This window comes from Neopsephotus bourkii, unplaced genomic scaffold, assembly GCF_033783945.1.
Source record: "Neopsephotus bourkii isolate Nb327-2 ecotype Australia unplaced genomic scaffold, CSIRO-AGI_Nbou_v1 NB_1139, whole genome shotgun sequence".
Taxonomy (NCBI): Eukaryota; Metazoa; Chordata; class Aves; order Psittaciformes; family Psittacidae; genus Neopsephotus; species Neopsephotus bourkii.
The window spans coordinates 2,014,504-2,030,217 of record NW_026901625.1 but is presented as its reverse complement, the minus strand read 5'-3'; the positions used below and the strand labels follow the sequence as shown (position 1 = coordinate 2,030,217).

The window sequence follows — 15,714 nt, the reverse complement described above, 5'->3', positions numbered from 1 at the left end:
AACCTCCCATCGTTTGTCAGTGCAAGCCTGGCAGGGGAGGGAGGAGGCGCACGCAGTGCATGAGGCTGGCAATAAAAGCTGGAATTGCTGATGATCGCTGCTCAACCGACCTGAAAGGAGAGAGAGCAGCCCCACAGGCCCTGAGCACAGGACTCAGGGCTTCACCCGGGGCTGGCACCCACCTGAACCTTCCTCGCAGCACTTCTCCTCCTCCTCCTCGCTGCCCCTCATTGCAGTGCCAGGAAGCAGGGGCTGAGCATCCCCCTTGGGCTCAGCATCCCACATCCCCGGGCAGGAGGATGCAAACCAACACCAAGGAGGAAAAAGCAGCTCTTGGGGACACCCCAAACAATGGGGGCTCAGCCCCGTCTCCCTCCTTCCCTCCCGACTCAACCATGCCTGGGCACGGCGAGGGGAGGGGATGGGATGCTTGGAATGTGTGGTCCCATTCCCAATCCTGCACACGGGATCTGCCAGTGTGTGTGTGGGCACCCCCAGCTCCAGCAGAGCCGCCCTGGCCTTTAAAAGAGAAGGATTAGGGAAAAAGAAAAGACCAAAACAACCTCCCCCCCTCTCCACGCATGTTTGCTTCCCAGCATCCGTGCCAGGCTATAAATACCCAGCACTCTCCGTTCCGGCTGCAGGGTGGCGGGATTTAAATGGGATCGGAGGGAAACAGCGCTGCAGGGTTTGAGGGATGCTGCGCCAGGATGGGGTGGCTCTGCCCCTAGGGCAATGTGGGAGCAGGGAATGATGATGGGCAAGAGGTTGGGCAAGCTGGACCCTGTCGGCAGCAGCCATTCCAGCGGGACAGGCAGAAGAGATCCCCAAGGAGCCCTGGAGGCAGCGGGGTGGATGCCAGGAGGGAATGAAAGGCAGCACTGGCAGGAGCTGGGGCAGGCTGCCAGGCACGTGCCAGCTCCCAGTGCCCCCAGTGCCACCCACTGGGAGCACTGGGAGAGGGGCAAGTGCAGAGCAGCCCCCTCTGCCCGGATATCCAGCCCTGGATCTCTCCATCCCGCTCCATGGATCCAGCATTGAGCCCCCCCCCCGCACCATGCAGCGGAGGATGGGGGTCGGGGTGTGATGCTGGGGGGGCTGCAGGGAGCAGTCGGGACCAGGGGAAGCCCTTTCAAGTGCAATCCCTGCCGCGGGATTGCTGCCTCATTAGAGAGCAATTAGAGACTCATTACGGGATGGTAACACCCAAACCCCATCAGGAAATGGGACTGTGGGTGCCAGATAGAGCACGCGTGCTCCGGCGCACCCCACACACTGGAGACGGGACACGTCAGAGGGAGGAACCTGCCCTGGGAGAGGTCACCGGAGCAAATCCCCACTGTGCTGGCTCCGTGCCTCGGTTTCCCCACTTGTTGGGAGCTCCCTGCCTCTCCCCAGAGGCATTGATACAGCCCCTGCTTGGCCGCCCTCCCCTGCAGCCCCCCTGGCACCCCAAAAGCACCACCAATGGCTCTGCCTCGGTGAGGAGCACCCCTGTCCCACCAGCCCCATCCCACTATCCTCACCCGTCCATCCCCGTACCATCAGCCGCATCCCAACATCCCCTCCTCACCCCAGCAGTGGGATGTTACCACTGAGCCCCATTCCCATGGGATTGGGAGCTGGGGTCTGTGCTGCTGCCCATAAGCATCCTGCTGGAAGCTGGAGGAGCCCTAAGAGCTCTGAGGCACCCCAAACCCCTGCAGCACGTGCCCATTCCAACTCCTAACATGAGGTGAACTTTAACTGCACCGATAACATTCCTGTTGGCTCCCACCTTATCCCTGGGGGTTAGCACAGGGTATGCACAGCCCAGAGAGGCCACTGTGCCCAAGGACACTGGGGAAGGGGACAGACAGGAGCTGGACCCTCTGCCCCATCACCCTGAGGCACTGCAGGGACACGGAGCCTCCTGTGACAGCAGCACGGACAAGGTCACAGCAAGAACAGAACACAGCGAGCAGGGAGATGTGGGCAGGATGAGGATGGGATGCGAAGCAGCAGCGCTGATGGCTGGTGAAGAGCCTGGCATCTCCGGGCACAAGGGGAAGAGATGGGAAACGAGCGCTTCCTTCCCTCCGGGAACTCATCACGGCAATTCCAACTGAGTGTTGGAGCCCGGCGGCCCTGGGGTTTGCTCTCGGAATCCTCATCTCCCTGACAAGAGGGAGAGCAGCCGCAGCCAGAGCCGGGGCTCTGTGAAAGGTCACTGCGTTTGCACATCCACAAAACAGGCATTTATAAGAGAACAGGGAAGGAAATCATCCCCCATGCTCACACAGTGGTGCCGGTGAAACTGGGATGGCAAAGGAGATGGGAGCATGAGCCTAGGGTCCCCCCCAGCACCCCAGATTTAGCAGGTTGGAACCATGCAATTGGCTTTAAAATCATCAAACAAAGGCGAAAGCAGCAGATTTCTACCTCCTGATGTTTCCCCTTTCTGGGCCCTGAGGGTGCAGCCTCATGGTCAAATTCTCTGCAAGAATAAAGGCTAGAAAAGGAGTTCCAGTGCAGGAAGCTCATGGAGCAGATGAACCCCACTGCAAAGGGGGGGCAGAGCCAAGCCCCTCTGTGCTGCAGGGCCCTGGGGTGCGGGTCCCTGTGCAGCATCACCCAGCAGCGTGGAACCGGCTGAGCAGGGCTGGCGGGTGCTGGGGCTGCCGGGGCTGCCAGACTGGTCCTGGCTGTTCCTCCGCAGCACATCATCCATCCCCTGTGTCCCCACCGTGTGGCAGAGGCCATCAGCAGCCACACGCCTGCTCCGAACGCGGCGCTGGATGGCCATTACCTGGCTGCCAGCAAATGAGAGGCTCCAGGTCTTGGGGGCTCCATAGGGAAGGACAGCATCTCACTGCCCATCAGGTACCAGTGGCTCTGTGGTGGCAGCCACAGGAGGAAGACGGGAGTTGGAGAAGGGGGAGGATGCAGGAAGATGCTCTCAGGACACGCCACAATCCCAGCTGCAGTCCCCAGCCCCAGATCCCAAGGGAAAGAGGATGAGGAGGGTGGTACCTGGCAAAGGGAAGCGACGGCAGCAGGAGACGGCACAGGGACATCATGGACACGGATATGGAGCAGGGTGTCTGTATTAGGGTGGCTGTGAGGAGCGCCAGCCACACACAAAAGCCATCTCATTATCCCCTAATTAGTGCCTTGCCAGCTCCTGCAATTAACACCCATGCAAGTGGCTGCTGTTGAGGTAAACAGAGGGTTAGGAGCACCCTCGAGAGCAGAGGGGGGCCCTGGCAGGGTCCAGACCACCCATGGGCATGCGCTAAGGAGCAGGGGACCCTGGTGCTGAGTACTGAGCCCCAGGGCTGGGCTGGATGCTCTCACCCAGCAGCACGGCAGTGGCAGGAGCTGGTGGTGCTGGTGGCAGTGCCTGGAGCATCCCAGGGGAATGGGGCATCACCCAGCACTGTGGCCAGGAGCAGCCGTGTTCCCAAAGAGGAGAGGAACCTCTCCTTTAGAAACATCAAAGGGAAGCAACCACCAGGTCCTAAATGGCCTTTCTCCAACTGACCCAGAAACGTGGATCAGGAGCTGCCTCATCCCTTAATTGAGAACTTGGTGACTTTGAATCTTTATTAAAGAGCTTTGGTGGATGCATGGATTAAGGGCACAACCTGATTCCCTGCATACCGCGACCGGAGCAGCCTCACCCCGCAGCTCCCGCGTTGCAATGAAAACTGCAACCAAACCAGAGCAATGACGGAAACCAGGAGAGCCCCGACCTGCCCCCACAGAAACAAGCCATTCCCAGCATGTTTTCCACCTTCGGATGCTGAAAGGAGTGGGAAGAGCTGGGGGGAAACAGAGCCCTGCCTGCCCATCATCCCATCTGCGGGATGCCAGGGAAACCCGGCTGGTTTTGGAGGCTGGCAATGTGTGAAGCCCCATACCACACCATAGTGGAAGGAGCTGCATGGAGCTTCCAGATCCCAGAGAGAAACAAGGATAACGGGGAGATGGCACATCCCTCGCTGTACTATTTCTGCCTGCTGCAGATTATCATGTTTCAAGCTAAGGAAAACAGAAGAGGGGGATGCTACTACAAATGTATGAGAGAGAGGAGCAGCGATGGAGCTGCTCCCCCTCCAGCGAGCAAAGACAGGCAGGAGAAATCCCCATCCCAGCCGATTCCCAGGGGCAAAGATGGAGCAGGAACAACCCAAGCCCCTGCCTGGCTGCTGAGGGTTCAGGTGGCTTTGGGAGGGGGTTAAGCCCCACACTGCCCATCGGGGTTGGTGTTTGTGCCCAGTGGCAGGCCCTGTGCGCACACACATGCACACACATGTGCACACACATGCAGTCTTCCCAGGGCAGCAGACAGGGTGATGCTGACGCATCATCCCCACGGCACGGAGCAGCATGGACACTGGTACCCTCGCAGCCATCAGTACCCAATGCAGTCAGCTCATCCAAGCATGGAGCTCACCCTCCTGCCTGCTCCTGCCCGTTTCTGCCTCCTTTCCCTCATTCCCGCCAGCCCAGCGGCTGCTCCCGCTGGTTTCTATGGGAACTCGGTAAGAAAACACGGCAGGGGACAGGCAGGGATGTGGGCACAGTGATGGGGTGCTCGGGGCCAGGATGCTGCAGTGGGATGGGTGCCCATGGGGCTCCCAGCATGGGCTGGGGGTGCCGGGGCTGCTCCCCCCAGAGCAGGCTCTGGCCGAGGCTTTGCTGCTCGTGTGATTTTCAATGCCTCGGCCAGCCCCTCGGTGGGATTCCTAATCCCAGCTCTGGCTCCCCAAGGAGCTGGATCGGGATGGGCAACAGGGATGGGTGTCCCCCAGCTCCACCAGGAAGCCTCATCCTGTCCCAGATGAGTGAAGGGGACAAGCAGGACGGTGCAGATCAGAACAGGACAGGAGATCTCCTTCAGGAGGGATACAGGGGTACCGGAGCAGCCACACACACATACAGAGCCGGGTGCATGCACACACGTGTGCCACAGGACAAGCCATACTGGGAGCAACAGTGCAGCAGCCCCATCTCCCAGCCAGGGATGCACGGTGGGATGAGCAGCGGGATGCAGATGCTCTTGACGTGGAGATGTGGGAGAAACCAACGGGTGCTGCTGATTCCCGGCTGCAGAGCAGCGCCACAAACGGCCTCTCCTGCCTGGAAGATGTCTTCTCCTCCAGCAAATGCCACCCGGGTTCCTTCCGTGCCCGGTCCCTGGCACCTCTCCCCACGCTGGGATGGCCTCGCATCCCTTCCCTGCTGCTGCTTCCCTCTCTCCTCCCTGCACGGAGGGATTACGCAGCCATCTGGACGGGGGAGCTGGGCCCCTGCACCCAAGGGACCGTGGCACACGTGACGGTGGGATGGCAGGGCCAGGCAGCACGGACCAAACCTGGGATTCAACCCTCCCACACCGCATCACAGAAAGACCCCGCAATGAGGTGATGGAGGGGGACCAGAGAGGGGGTCCACACCGAGCCATAGGGGAGAACGGTCCCTGCGGACCCATCCGGCTGGGGTTTCACAGACTCGTGGCGTATGGAACATGCCCCCCATCATGGGATAAACCAGACCCTGCTCCCTCAGATCCAACAAAGCTGCGATTGACGGCGCGGGGCAGCGGCTCCGGCACCGCCAGACACCTCCGTGCCGGGGGGGGGGCACGGAGGCATCTCACAGGCAACGGCATCCCTGAGGCAAGGCTCGCCCTTGCTCTGTGCTGAGGAGGAGGAGGAGGAGGAGGAGGCAGGCGCCCTGCTCGCAGCAGCAGCGAGACGGGAGGCGCGAAGGCCAAGGAGGCACTGGGGTCCCTGGGAAGCGCCAGACGACATCTCCGGCTCCATCCATCACATCCCGGGCTCCATCCATCACATCCCGGGCTCCATCCATCACATCCCATCCTGGCTGCGACCTCAGCAAAGCAGCCAGGCACAGCGGGGTTGGTGGGGTTCTGACCCATGCCAGCCCCCCCGTTATGATCATAGGGGTTTCGGGGTGCTGAGCTCTGAAAGCCGGGTCTCTCCCAAAGCTTGAGTCCAACCTGGAAGACCCCATCCGGCGGTGGTGGGGATCCGGGGGCACAAACGAGCACACAGCACAAGAACACACGGCGGGGACAGCTCGGGAGGGGGGGGCTCACTTGCCACCGGTATGAGGGGGAGCCTGGTCCCCACTGCACACCCTGCCCTGGCCATGGGGTGCGCTCAGAGCACCCCCGGCGGGCGGTAGTTCCCCCCCCCCCCCCATAGACAGCACCAGCGCGCAGCCCGCTCCCCCTGCTCCCGATGAGGGGATGCTCTGCGCCCCGCCGCGCCGAGGAGGAGGAGGAAGAGGAGGAGGAGGATGCAGGGAGCCGCGCTGCGGGCACTCACCGTCCGGGGCGGGCAGCGGCCGGGGCCCCCCCGGTGCCTACGATCGCAGCATCCTCCCGGGCAGCCCGAGCCCGAGCCCGAGCCGGAGCCGCAGCTCGAGCGGGAGCTGGGCATGCTCGGGGGCCACCGAGCGGCACGTGACGCCGGGCTGGCACCGAGCACCGCGGGGGGGCCGCGCCGTCCCCCGGCAGCGCGGACAACGGGACCGGCACCTCCCGGCAGCACCGGGGAGGGGGGAATGGACCGAGATGTGCCCCCCCCCCCCCGGGGAGCGCCGACAGCCTGCATCCATCGAGCATCAGCCTGCATCCATCCCAGCATCAGCCTGCATCCATCCCAGCGTCAGCCTGCATCCATCCCAGCATCAGGGAACAGCCGGCACCGTGCTCCCCCTGCATCCATCCCAGCATCAGGGAACAGCCGGCACCGTGCTCCCCCTGCATCCATCCCAGCATCAGCCTGCACTGTGCTCCCCCTGCATCCATCCCAGCATCACAGAATCATAGATTAGGGTTGGAAAGGACCTTAAGATCATTCAGTTCCAACCCACCTGTCATGGGCAGAGACATCTCACACTAAACCATCTCACCAGGGACACCTCACACTAAACCATCTCACCCAAGACTACGTCCAACTTGGCTTTGAACAGCCAGCACCGTGCTCCCCCTGCATCCATCCCAGCATCAGGGGACAGCCTGCACTGTGCTCCTCCTGCATCCATCCCAGCATCAGGGGACAGCCAGAGCCATACTTTCCCTTGCATCCCAGCATCAGGGGATCAACCATGACCACACTTCCCTCCACATCCTAAATCTCCTGGGGCAGGGGAGCCCGCTTGTCCCCAGGCAGGCTTGTGGGACCCGCTGCAGTGGATCAGGCAGTATAACTGGGATCTGCTCCCTAGGGACAGGATACAGCAGGCAGAGGACAGGCAGCAAAACACTCAGCAACTACAGCTTGCTCTCTGGAGCTCGAAGGCCACCCTGGGCCGTGCCAAGGGTCAGTAATGGCCCAGGCAGGGCTGGGAGGACTCTTCACCAGCCTGGAGATGTGTGCTCTCCAGGAAGGAAAACCCAGTGGCTGCCCTTGATCCTATAATCCCCCCATTAACCACCCGGCATTAGGGGCTGGGGAGGGGGTTGGCTTTCACAGGATGCTCTGCCTCCTGTATCTCCCCCTCGATCCCCTCCCCCCAGCGCTGGGTGGGATCATCCCTCCCTGGCAGAAGGACCCCAGCATCCCTAAAGCTCCACATTGTCCCCTCACCAAGGCCACTGTCCCCTGCTCCACAGGCAGCAGGGACCTGATGGGGTGGCTCTAAGCCCCCCCTGCTCCCTTGCACCCTGAGCTGGCTGAGGCAGGTACCAGCATCACATGGAGCCAGCGGTTCCCTTCTCCACAGCTGGGTCCTGGCCAGTGTAAGGCATCCCTGCCCGTGGCAGGGGGTTGGAACTACGTGACCTTAAGGTCCTTTCCAACCCCAACCAGTCTGTTTCTGTATGCAGCGAGGCGCAGAGCATGCACCAGCCCCAATGCCTCCTTGGGGGTACAGCAACCAGCTCTGGCCATGACAGGAGCCTGCCATCTCCAGCCCAGGCCTGCTCCCCAGCACCATCCCCTGCCACCATGGGGCTCAGGGAATCACGGACATCCCCTGCCATGGAGAAGCATCCCGGACGTGCTGCAGACACCAGCTCCAGCCCGCCTGCAGGGGATCCCCACCGTGGTGATGGTTGTGGCTGCACGACCCAATGTGGGGCTGATCCAAGGACACCTTGGCTCTGCTCGACAGATTAGACCGGATAATCCCGGTGCTCTCTGCAGCCCTTGGGATCTTTGCTCTCGCCCGGTTTACGGCTGTCTGAGCACACAGAGGGACCTGCAGATAGGAACGGGCTCAAAGATCCCGTCTGGAACACCCTCACCCAGCACGACCCGGCTCGCAGCCCTGCAGCTCTGTGTCTAGACACCAGCATCACCCCGCCAGGGTCCCAGCTCCTGCACTGGAGGCAGGGATGGGGCGAGAGGCAATGGGGAGCAACCCACTGGGATGAACCGGAGCTCCTGGAGCAGCACCTCGGGCCAGAGCCTCACTGAGTTACGCTCAGCACAGCCAGCACAGCCAGCTCTGCACTGCCTGCCCTGGGGACCCTGAGCTGCATCCCAAGAGCATCGGGACTGCAGAGCCATGCAGAAAGCCCTCCCTGGGCTCCAGGGGACCGTTCCCTGCAGGCTGATGCAGGGTGGGGGCTGCCTGGCTCACCCCACGCCACCCTGCAGCTCTCATTGCCCTCAGAACACACATTTGCATCTGGAACAGTGACTTGGCACTGGAGCTGCCTCCTGTGCCTGTCCCGGCAGCACCAGAGGCAGGAGCTGGGTGCAGGATGTAGCCCAAAGCTGGGCCTGGTCCCTGTACAGGGACCACCATGGCCATGCAGGGACAGGTAACAGCAGCCTGGCCTCAGAGCACACAGAGCCAGGCTGAGAGAGCTGGGCTGGGGCAGCCTGGAGAAAAGAAGGCTCCTGAAGGGGAGACCTGAGAGCAGCTCCAGTGCCTAAAGGGGCTGCAGGGAACATGGAGAGGGGCTTGGGACAAGGGCCTGTAGGGACAGGCCAAGGGGAATGGCTTGAACCTGCCCGAGGGGAGACTGAGCTGAGCTCTTAGGCAGAAGCTCTTCCCTGTGAGGGTGCTGAGGCGCTGGCACAGGGTGCCCAGAGAAGCTGTGGCTGCCCCATCCCTGGCAGTGCTCAAGGCCAGGTTGGACACAGGGACTTGGAGCAGCCGAGGGTGCGAGCAAGAGGCAGAAGCTTCTCCCCCAGACCCCTTCTCACTTACTTGATGAAGTAGAAGCCCCCGTGCACTGTGGTGTCCACCTCCCAGCCTCGGGGCAGCCCTGGAAGGACAAGGCAGAAGCAGGGTTACCCTCCATCACCCCATGGAGTCATCGCCCTCCACACTGTCACACCAAGGTCCCGCTTTACCAGGAACAGTCGCAGAGAAGGGCAGGGAAACACAGGCAGGGAGCTCCAGGATGCTCCTGACCCTTTTGGGATGCTCCTCACCCTTTCAGGATGCTCCTGACCCTTTCGGGATGCTCCTGATCCTTTTGGGATGTTCCTGACCCTTTTGGTACCCTCTTGACTCTTTTGGGATGCTCCTGACCCTTTTGGGATGCTCCTGACCCGTTCAGGATGCTCCATCCTGCCGTAGTGGGTTTCTACATTCTCAAATTGCATTTTTAAAGCAGTTTGGGTCCCCTCTCCATCAGTGATGGGTCTGAGACGACAAAGGAGTCTCTCTGCTGAAGGTGACGCTTAAAAGCCCCCCCCAAACCCCCTCTCAAGCTGGATACCCCATGCCCAGGAGACAGGGCACAGCTGTGCGCATCATTCAACCCCTCTCAGCCCTCCCCACATTCAAGGCTCAGCTTTTTGGGGTCTCCATTGCCTTGCTGGGGGCTGTAACGCCACATCTCCAGGTTCTGATGCCTGGGGAAGGCAAAGGGCACCCACCAAGACCCAAGAGCCGTCCCTTACCAGCACAGGAGAAGTGCCCGCTCTGGATGGAGTACCCTGTGCTGGGGTGCACCCAGCTCGTGGACTTGGTCTCATCGCTGTGGAAGACAAGGATCGGGGATGTCAGCACCCGGGGAGCCCATTCCCGTCACCAGTGGTGACTTCCAGACAAAGGAATGGAAGGATCAGGTTTTAGCATCCACCAGGCTTGGGGCAGCAGTGACCCAATGAGAACAGGCGTGGAAGAGAGGAGTGCGCGATAGGAAAGCAGCCAAGTGCAAAGGTTTGCAGCAAGGGGTACCCCTTGTTCTCATCCCAGACTAAGCCCCCCTACCCCCTGCAGCCCCCCCAGCATCCCCTTACACCCCGGTTCAATCCCCATCCCACAGCAGGGACTGTACTTGATGAAGAAGATGCGTCCATCCCCGCAGACGCCGTAGGTCCACCTGCCCGGCAGGTCCAGCCAGTCGATGTCATCCCCCATGGGGACAGCAACGGGGGGGGGCTCAGGCACAGAGCGGGGCCAGCACCGGGCTTGGGATGTGCCCAAGCACTCCGGGTCCCCCCAGGAGTTTGCTGAGCTCCGAGCCTCCAGCCGGGCTCTGTTTGCTGCGGATAACCGAGGAGGGAGGGAGAAGGGAAGAGTTCCCAACCAAACCCATCAAGTTAACCCCCTCGGAGCTGGGCTGACACCCTGCCTGCGAGCCGGGCTGCTGGGGCACAGCTCGCCCCATGACTCTGCAGGGCTCAGCCCCGTCACCGCTTCCTCCCGCCGCTGCCTACTCGGTGTAATTACCACCCATTAACTCGGGGTGAGTAATTACGGAGTGGGTACTTCCCTCTCCTGTTCCTTTCAAACAATGGCAGGTTCTGCTGCCCCGTCTGATGTCGCAGCCAAGCCCAGGCTCTATGTAGGGCACCCTGATGATTATCTGCAGCGCTTTCGGAGCTGCCCCGCGGGTATTTTCTCTCTGCTTGTTCTTAGCCCTCAATTAAACGGCTTTTAAGGGGAAAGGTGGGGTCCGGGTGGCTGCGAAGGAGGCAATTGCCCTCCTGCCTCAGCGGCGCCTCGGCAAAGCTTCTCATGGCACAAGGAGGAAGATGCTGGGTCAGGCCTCAGAGCTGGTCCCCACAGCGGGGAGGAAGGGGCTGGTTCTGCTCATTCCTCACATCAGAGCCAGCACTCAGGGAAACCAGTTCCCCTGCAGCCTCAGGAAAAGCTCTTCCTGTGGTGCTTTGAACACTGGGTGAGAAAAACACGTCCGGTGAGTCCCAGCGAGCCCATCACAGAGCATCGGAGGGGACCCTGGTGTCGCAGGCAGCGATGCCACAGGGCTGAGCATCCCGGACACTCCATTCTGTGTCCCACACGTGCCATGGATAGGACTTGAGGAGGTCACAGGCTCCCATGGCGCCTGTCAATGACGTTGTGTGTTGGGGTTTGCAACACCGGGCTTTTTGCCTGGTGGGAACAGCCTGACACAGAACCTGCCCCAGTTTGACCCCAGTCACACCACTGCTATCAGTTACCATCAGTGAACCCATCCACAGAGCATCAATCACCGCCGGATTAACGACCACAGGAGCCCCGGGGCGATGCTGCCGTGATGCACCCCAAGATTAGGGGCCCTGCTCTGCTTCTCCTGTCAATGCTCTGCCTCCATAGAGCTCAACACCCAAACCATAGTGAAGAACAATGCTCAGTGCTTAAAGCAGCTCCATGCAGTGGTGCTGCACCTCAGAGCAACTCAAAACCAGGTGCTGGGGATGGAACTGGTTCTATTGTGTATTGAACCCATCACCCCGTGTCCTATCGCTCCAGTCCCTATGAAGAGCCCCTCTCCAGCATCCTTGTAGCCCCTTTCACACACTGGAAGCTGCTCTGAGGTCTCCACGCAGGTTCTCTCCTCCAGGCCGAGCAGCCCCAGTGTTCTCAGCCTGGCTCCATCCAAAGGCACAGCGAGTGCAGAGCCGTGCCATGCGCTGAGCTGCGGTCAGGAGGACGCCTGTCCCCGGCTGCTCCTCACACCCAGCCCATTGCGGGTGCCCTGCCCTGCCGAGGACCATCCCTGCGTGGGTCACGCATCGGGAATGTCACAGAACGGGGCTGTTGTTGCGCTCACCCCACATCTGCGCCCATCCCTCCACAGGGGGCTGGATGGCCACAGGCTCCGCAGTGGCCCTGGGGTGATGTCCGTGGTGGTTGTGGCTGCGCATCCCTGCGCTGCTGTGCGGTTCTGGCACCATCTCCTGGACAAAAAGCTTCTCCATCAACCAGACCTGAAATGCAACTGCAGGGCGAGCCGTGTGCTCCCATAGATGCAACCCGTGCGTTCTGCCTCCTCCTTGGCTGTCAATAGACAACACTGTCCCCTGTAAGCTGTCATCTCCTCACTCTTTACCCCCCAGACTGCCCATATGGGGACACCACGGCCATTGCAGCCCTGTGCTTTGTGATGCTTGGACAAACAGGATTTCTCTGCTCCTTCCCATCTTTCCCAGCTCAAGCACGGAGCCCCGTCACCACCTCAAGCGAAAGAGCTGCTAAGCAGAAAAAGGCTAATTGCCTCCTATCCTTTTTATGTCTGGTTGTAAACTGCTTGTAATTTGATAGATGGTGCCAGGGAACGCTGCTGCTGGGGTTGCTGCTCCATAGCACAGACACCCGGATTGCAGGCAGACGTTTAACAGCCTTTTATCACCAGAATAACACGTTTCCCACCAGGCACAGCAGCCCAGCGCTCCCACATCCATCCCCAGCACTCCCAACTGCGTTACCATAGCTCCAGTATGGAGAGGTGCCAGCAGAACTTCCCTCCGGCTCTAGACGGGAAATCTTTACACCCTGCTTCCCCTGTGCCGAAAGCCTGGCTTCATTTCACATCTGCACTGGCTCCGGAACCTCAAACAGTGAGCCTAGGACAAGGAGCCTGCATGAGAAGGGGGAAAGGTGCTGAATCCAAATGGCCCTGGTGCTGGGTCTTTGTCTCTTCTCAACACAAAGTCCCTGCGAGAGAGCTGGGCCTGTGTCCCAGCCATGCCCAGCCCAAGGCTGCTCTTTGCATGCAAAAGGGCTGCAGTCTGCAGCTATTTTCTGTGTGACTCCCCTCTGGGTGATGGGGAGGGAAATGGGGCAGTGGCTCCCACAGGAAGGGAGCAGCTCCCACTGAGTGTCACACAACAGCAGGGTAGGAAAAGCCGCTCCAGTGCAGCTGCATCCATTGCACAAACCACAGACCCATCAGCATCAAAGCCCTGTTTTCCAAGCTCTTTGCTCTGCAGGTATCGGTTACTCATTGTGGCAGCAAGTTTCCCTTTGTACCTGTGGCAAAGCCAGCTTTAAGGTCCCTTCCAACCGAAAACAGGCTGGAACTCTGGAACTCGAAAGCTCGCCCTGCAAAACATGACTCCAGAAGAGGTGTGACCAACCAGCGGCCCTTGGTCTCATTCCAGACATTCCTGCTCCATGACTGTCCCACGTGGAGCAGCGACAGTGAAACCAGGGACTCAGCAGTGGCACCTCAGATCTGTTTCAGTGAAAAGCCTGAAAATGCTTCCAAATCCCCCTCAAAATACCTTCAAACCTGTGCAGTGCTCATCATACTTCAAGTTATCCAAACCAAGGAGCAAAGTAACCCCAAACCTCGACACTCTGCTCCAAATAGGGCAACAAGAAGCGACTTACACATCACCTACACATGGTGAGCTTCACAACGCTGCCACCAACATAGCAATCAACCATTGCTTTACCACCTAAAACTCCATCTATCTACTGGAGTGCTCTCAGGCATCCCAGAAACCAGCTTCCAAAGTGCAAACATCAAGCCCCTTCTCCTAAGCCTATGGTGCCAGGAATGAAAGCTGGTGCTGGAAAAGAGACCTCTAGCAATCAGCATGTACATTAAAATCACTTTATTACTACAATAGCCTTACATTTGGTAAAGATAACCAACCTGTAAATACCATGGTTCTGCTCCTCCTTCAAAAGGAAGTGCATAGGAAGGTTGAAGACAACCAGCTAAGTAACTATGTTTGTCCTAGTAGCTTGTAAGTAGGAAGATGTTGTCATTACTGTCATTCAAATGTTTCCATCCCATCTTGCTTGGGCTGCACTTCGAGACTGGGATCTCTACAATTCAGCTGCATCAGTAACAAACAGCTTTAGGAAAACCCATTTATAGACATTTCTCCCCCCTGGTTTCCAGTAAAAAGCTGTACAATGCACCCAGGAAGAACCATTCACTACCTCTTACATTTAGATTCCCCATTCCAACAACCAGGACAAAGTCCGACCTGAGTTTTCTCCACTGTGAAGATACATTTCCCTTGTCACTTACACAGAAGTGAAGCAGGAGCAGGTCCTCCAACACTGCAGGAATTCCAGCAGCATCACACCGAGGATAGGATTTGGGCCCCACAGGTCACAGAGGCAGTTCTGTTACTTGCATATAGACAGGAGGATGGAGGCTGAGCACCCATGGGTGTCTTCAGATCCTCCTCTTTTAAACTCTATGAAACCAACAGGCAGTGAAAAGAAACAAACCCAAAATGAAACTAAAAGCGCCTTCATTTGGCCTAAAACCCGCACAGCAAATACCTGCTTTATGAAGCTGTATTTAGACAGAGCCAACTTTCAACTCCACAGCTTTGTGAGGAGATGCTGACCAGGAGAGCATCACCAGGAGGGTTCACTGTGGGCTTCTGCCCGGCAGGTGGCACTGTCAACACAGGGATTCCATCCCTAAAGCGCAGCATCCTGTGAGCCCAAAGATGAAAGCCAGACCTTGATATAGGATTAAACCAAGTTTGTCCATATAAAAGTACAGAGGGAACATTTGCAGCTGAATACAATCTTTAACCATTCAAAAGAAGACAATAAAGTCATTAAAAGAAGCCTTCTGGAGTGCGTGATGGGATGAAATACATCCAACAAGGAGGGTGCGTGAAGACACCGCATCAGCCTAATGACACACTGGGGGTACCTGTCATGACAAAGGATCTACTAGAAGGGAAGAGGAACTCACAGCACACAGATAAACCCCAAAGCCTGGAAACCGCAACAAAAACACAGAAACCAAATGAAAATGTACTAAAATTTAATCATTCATAAAAGCTGTAATTTAATCTGTGACAGTAAAACACAAGAAGCAATATTAGAGTTGGTTTAGTATATTATATATTTTTGCTTTTAAAGCCATAGAAATCAGTTATCCCAGGGTTTTCTTTTTTTTTTTTTCCCTATAAAAGACCCATTTTTCCAAAGCATTATGCACAAACATTTTTAATTAGAATATAATGGCAGAATGAAAATAATGATATTCTGGAAACTTTTAAATATAAAATGAAGTCAATGACTCAAAAAGTTATTTGTTGCAGTGAGTGCAAAGGGAAGTTTCGGGGAATAGAGATCTATAGTTACAGATATAAAATATAATGGTGGGACATTTTTAGTGCTTGATGGGGAGAAATGACGAGAAAATGGTCAATATGAAGTTTTAATTATAGAAGCAATATCTACCATTTGAAATGCATCCATGCTCCTTTGTATAATCAGACACTAGAGTCAATGATATTTATGTTCACTTCTGTTAACTGCTATTGCAAAGGAGGAGTACTATTGTCTTAAATTTCCAAGAGATATACACAGAGCAATTTCTTTTCCCAAGGGACTGTGTGCAAACCAGGTTAAGATCTCAATTCTTCTCATAGTATATAAAAAAACAGGAGAAGCTTCTTCAGATATGTGATTCATTTCCATAAGGGTTTGAAGTTGGGAATGCTGGCACTTTCCATGTAGGCAACAGTTCTTCATTCCTGCAATCTAGGGAAAGTGAAAAACTGATGTGAAACATAGATG

General features: G+C 57.7%; 2 protein-coding genes across 13 annotated transcripts in view; both read right to left on the bottom strand.

Moving 5' to 3' along the window:
- Nucleotides 1–10,410, bottom strand: part of PLEKHA6 (pleckstrin homology domain containing A6) — a 43,871-nt gene extending 33,461 nt beyond the window's left edge. For 5 of the 11 annotated variants that reach the window (XM_061362919.1, XM_061362925.1, XM_061362918.1 and 2 more), the window contains exons 1-3: nt 10,259–10,409; nt 9,879–9,955; nt 9,178–9,235 (exon numbers count right to left, since the gene is read on the bottom strand). In XM_061362919.1, the coding sequence (XP_061218903.1) occupies nt 9,178–9,235; nt 9,879–9,955; nt 10,259–10,341 (218 nt within the window). In that variant the 5' untranslated portion in view covers nt 10,342–10,409. Of the gene's footprint in view, nt 1–182; nt 561–6,338; nt 6,493–9,177; nt 9,236–9,878; nt 9,956–10,258 lie in introns of those variants that run through there. The other 6 variants (XM_061362916.1, XM_061362920.1, XM_061362917.1 and 3 more) reach the window with 4 other exon arrangements.
- A 4,526-nt stretch (nt 10,411–14,936) lies between these two features.
- Nucleotides 14,937–15,714, bottom strand: part of RAP1A (RAP1A, member of RAS oncogene family) — a 35,647-nt gene continuing 34,869 nt past the window's right edge. For both annotated transcript variants that reach the window (XM_061362914.1, XM_061362915.1), the window contains one exon: nt 14,937–15,678. The gene's annotated coding sequence lies outside the window, so the exon portion shown is untranslated. The remainder of the gene's footprint in view (nt 15,679–15,714) is intronic.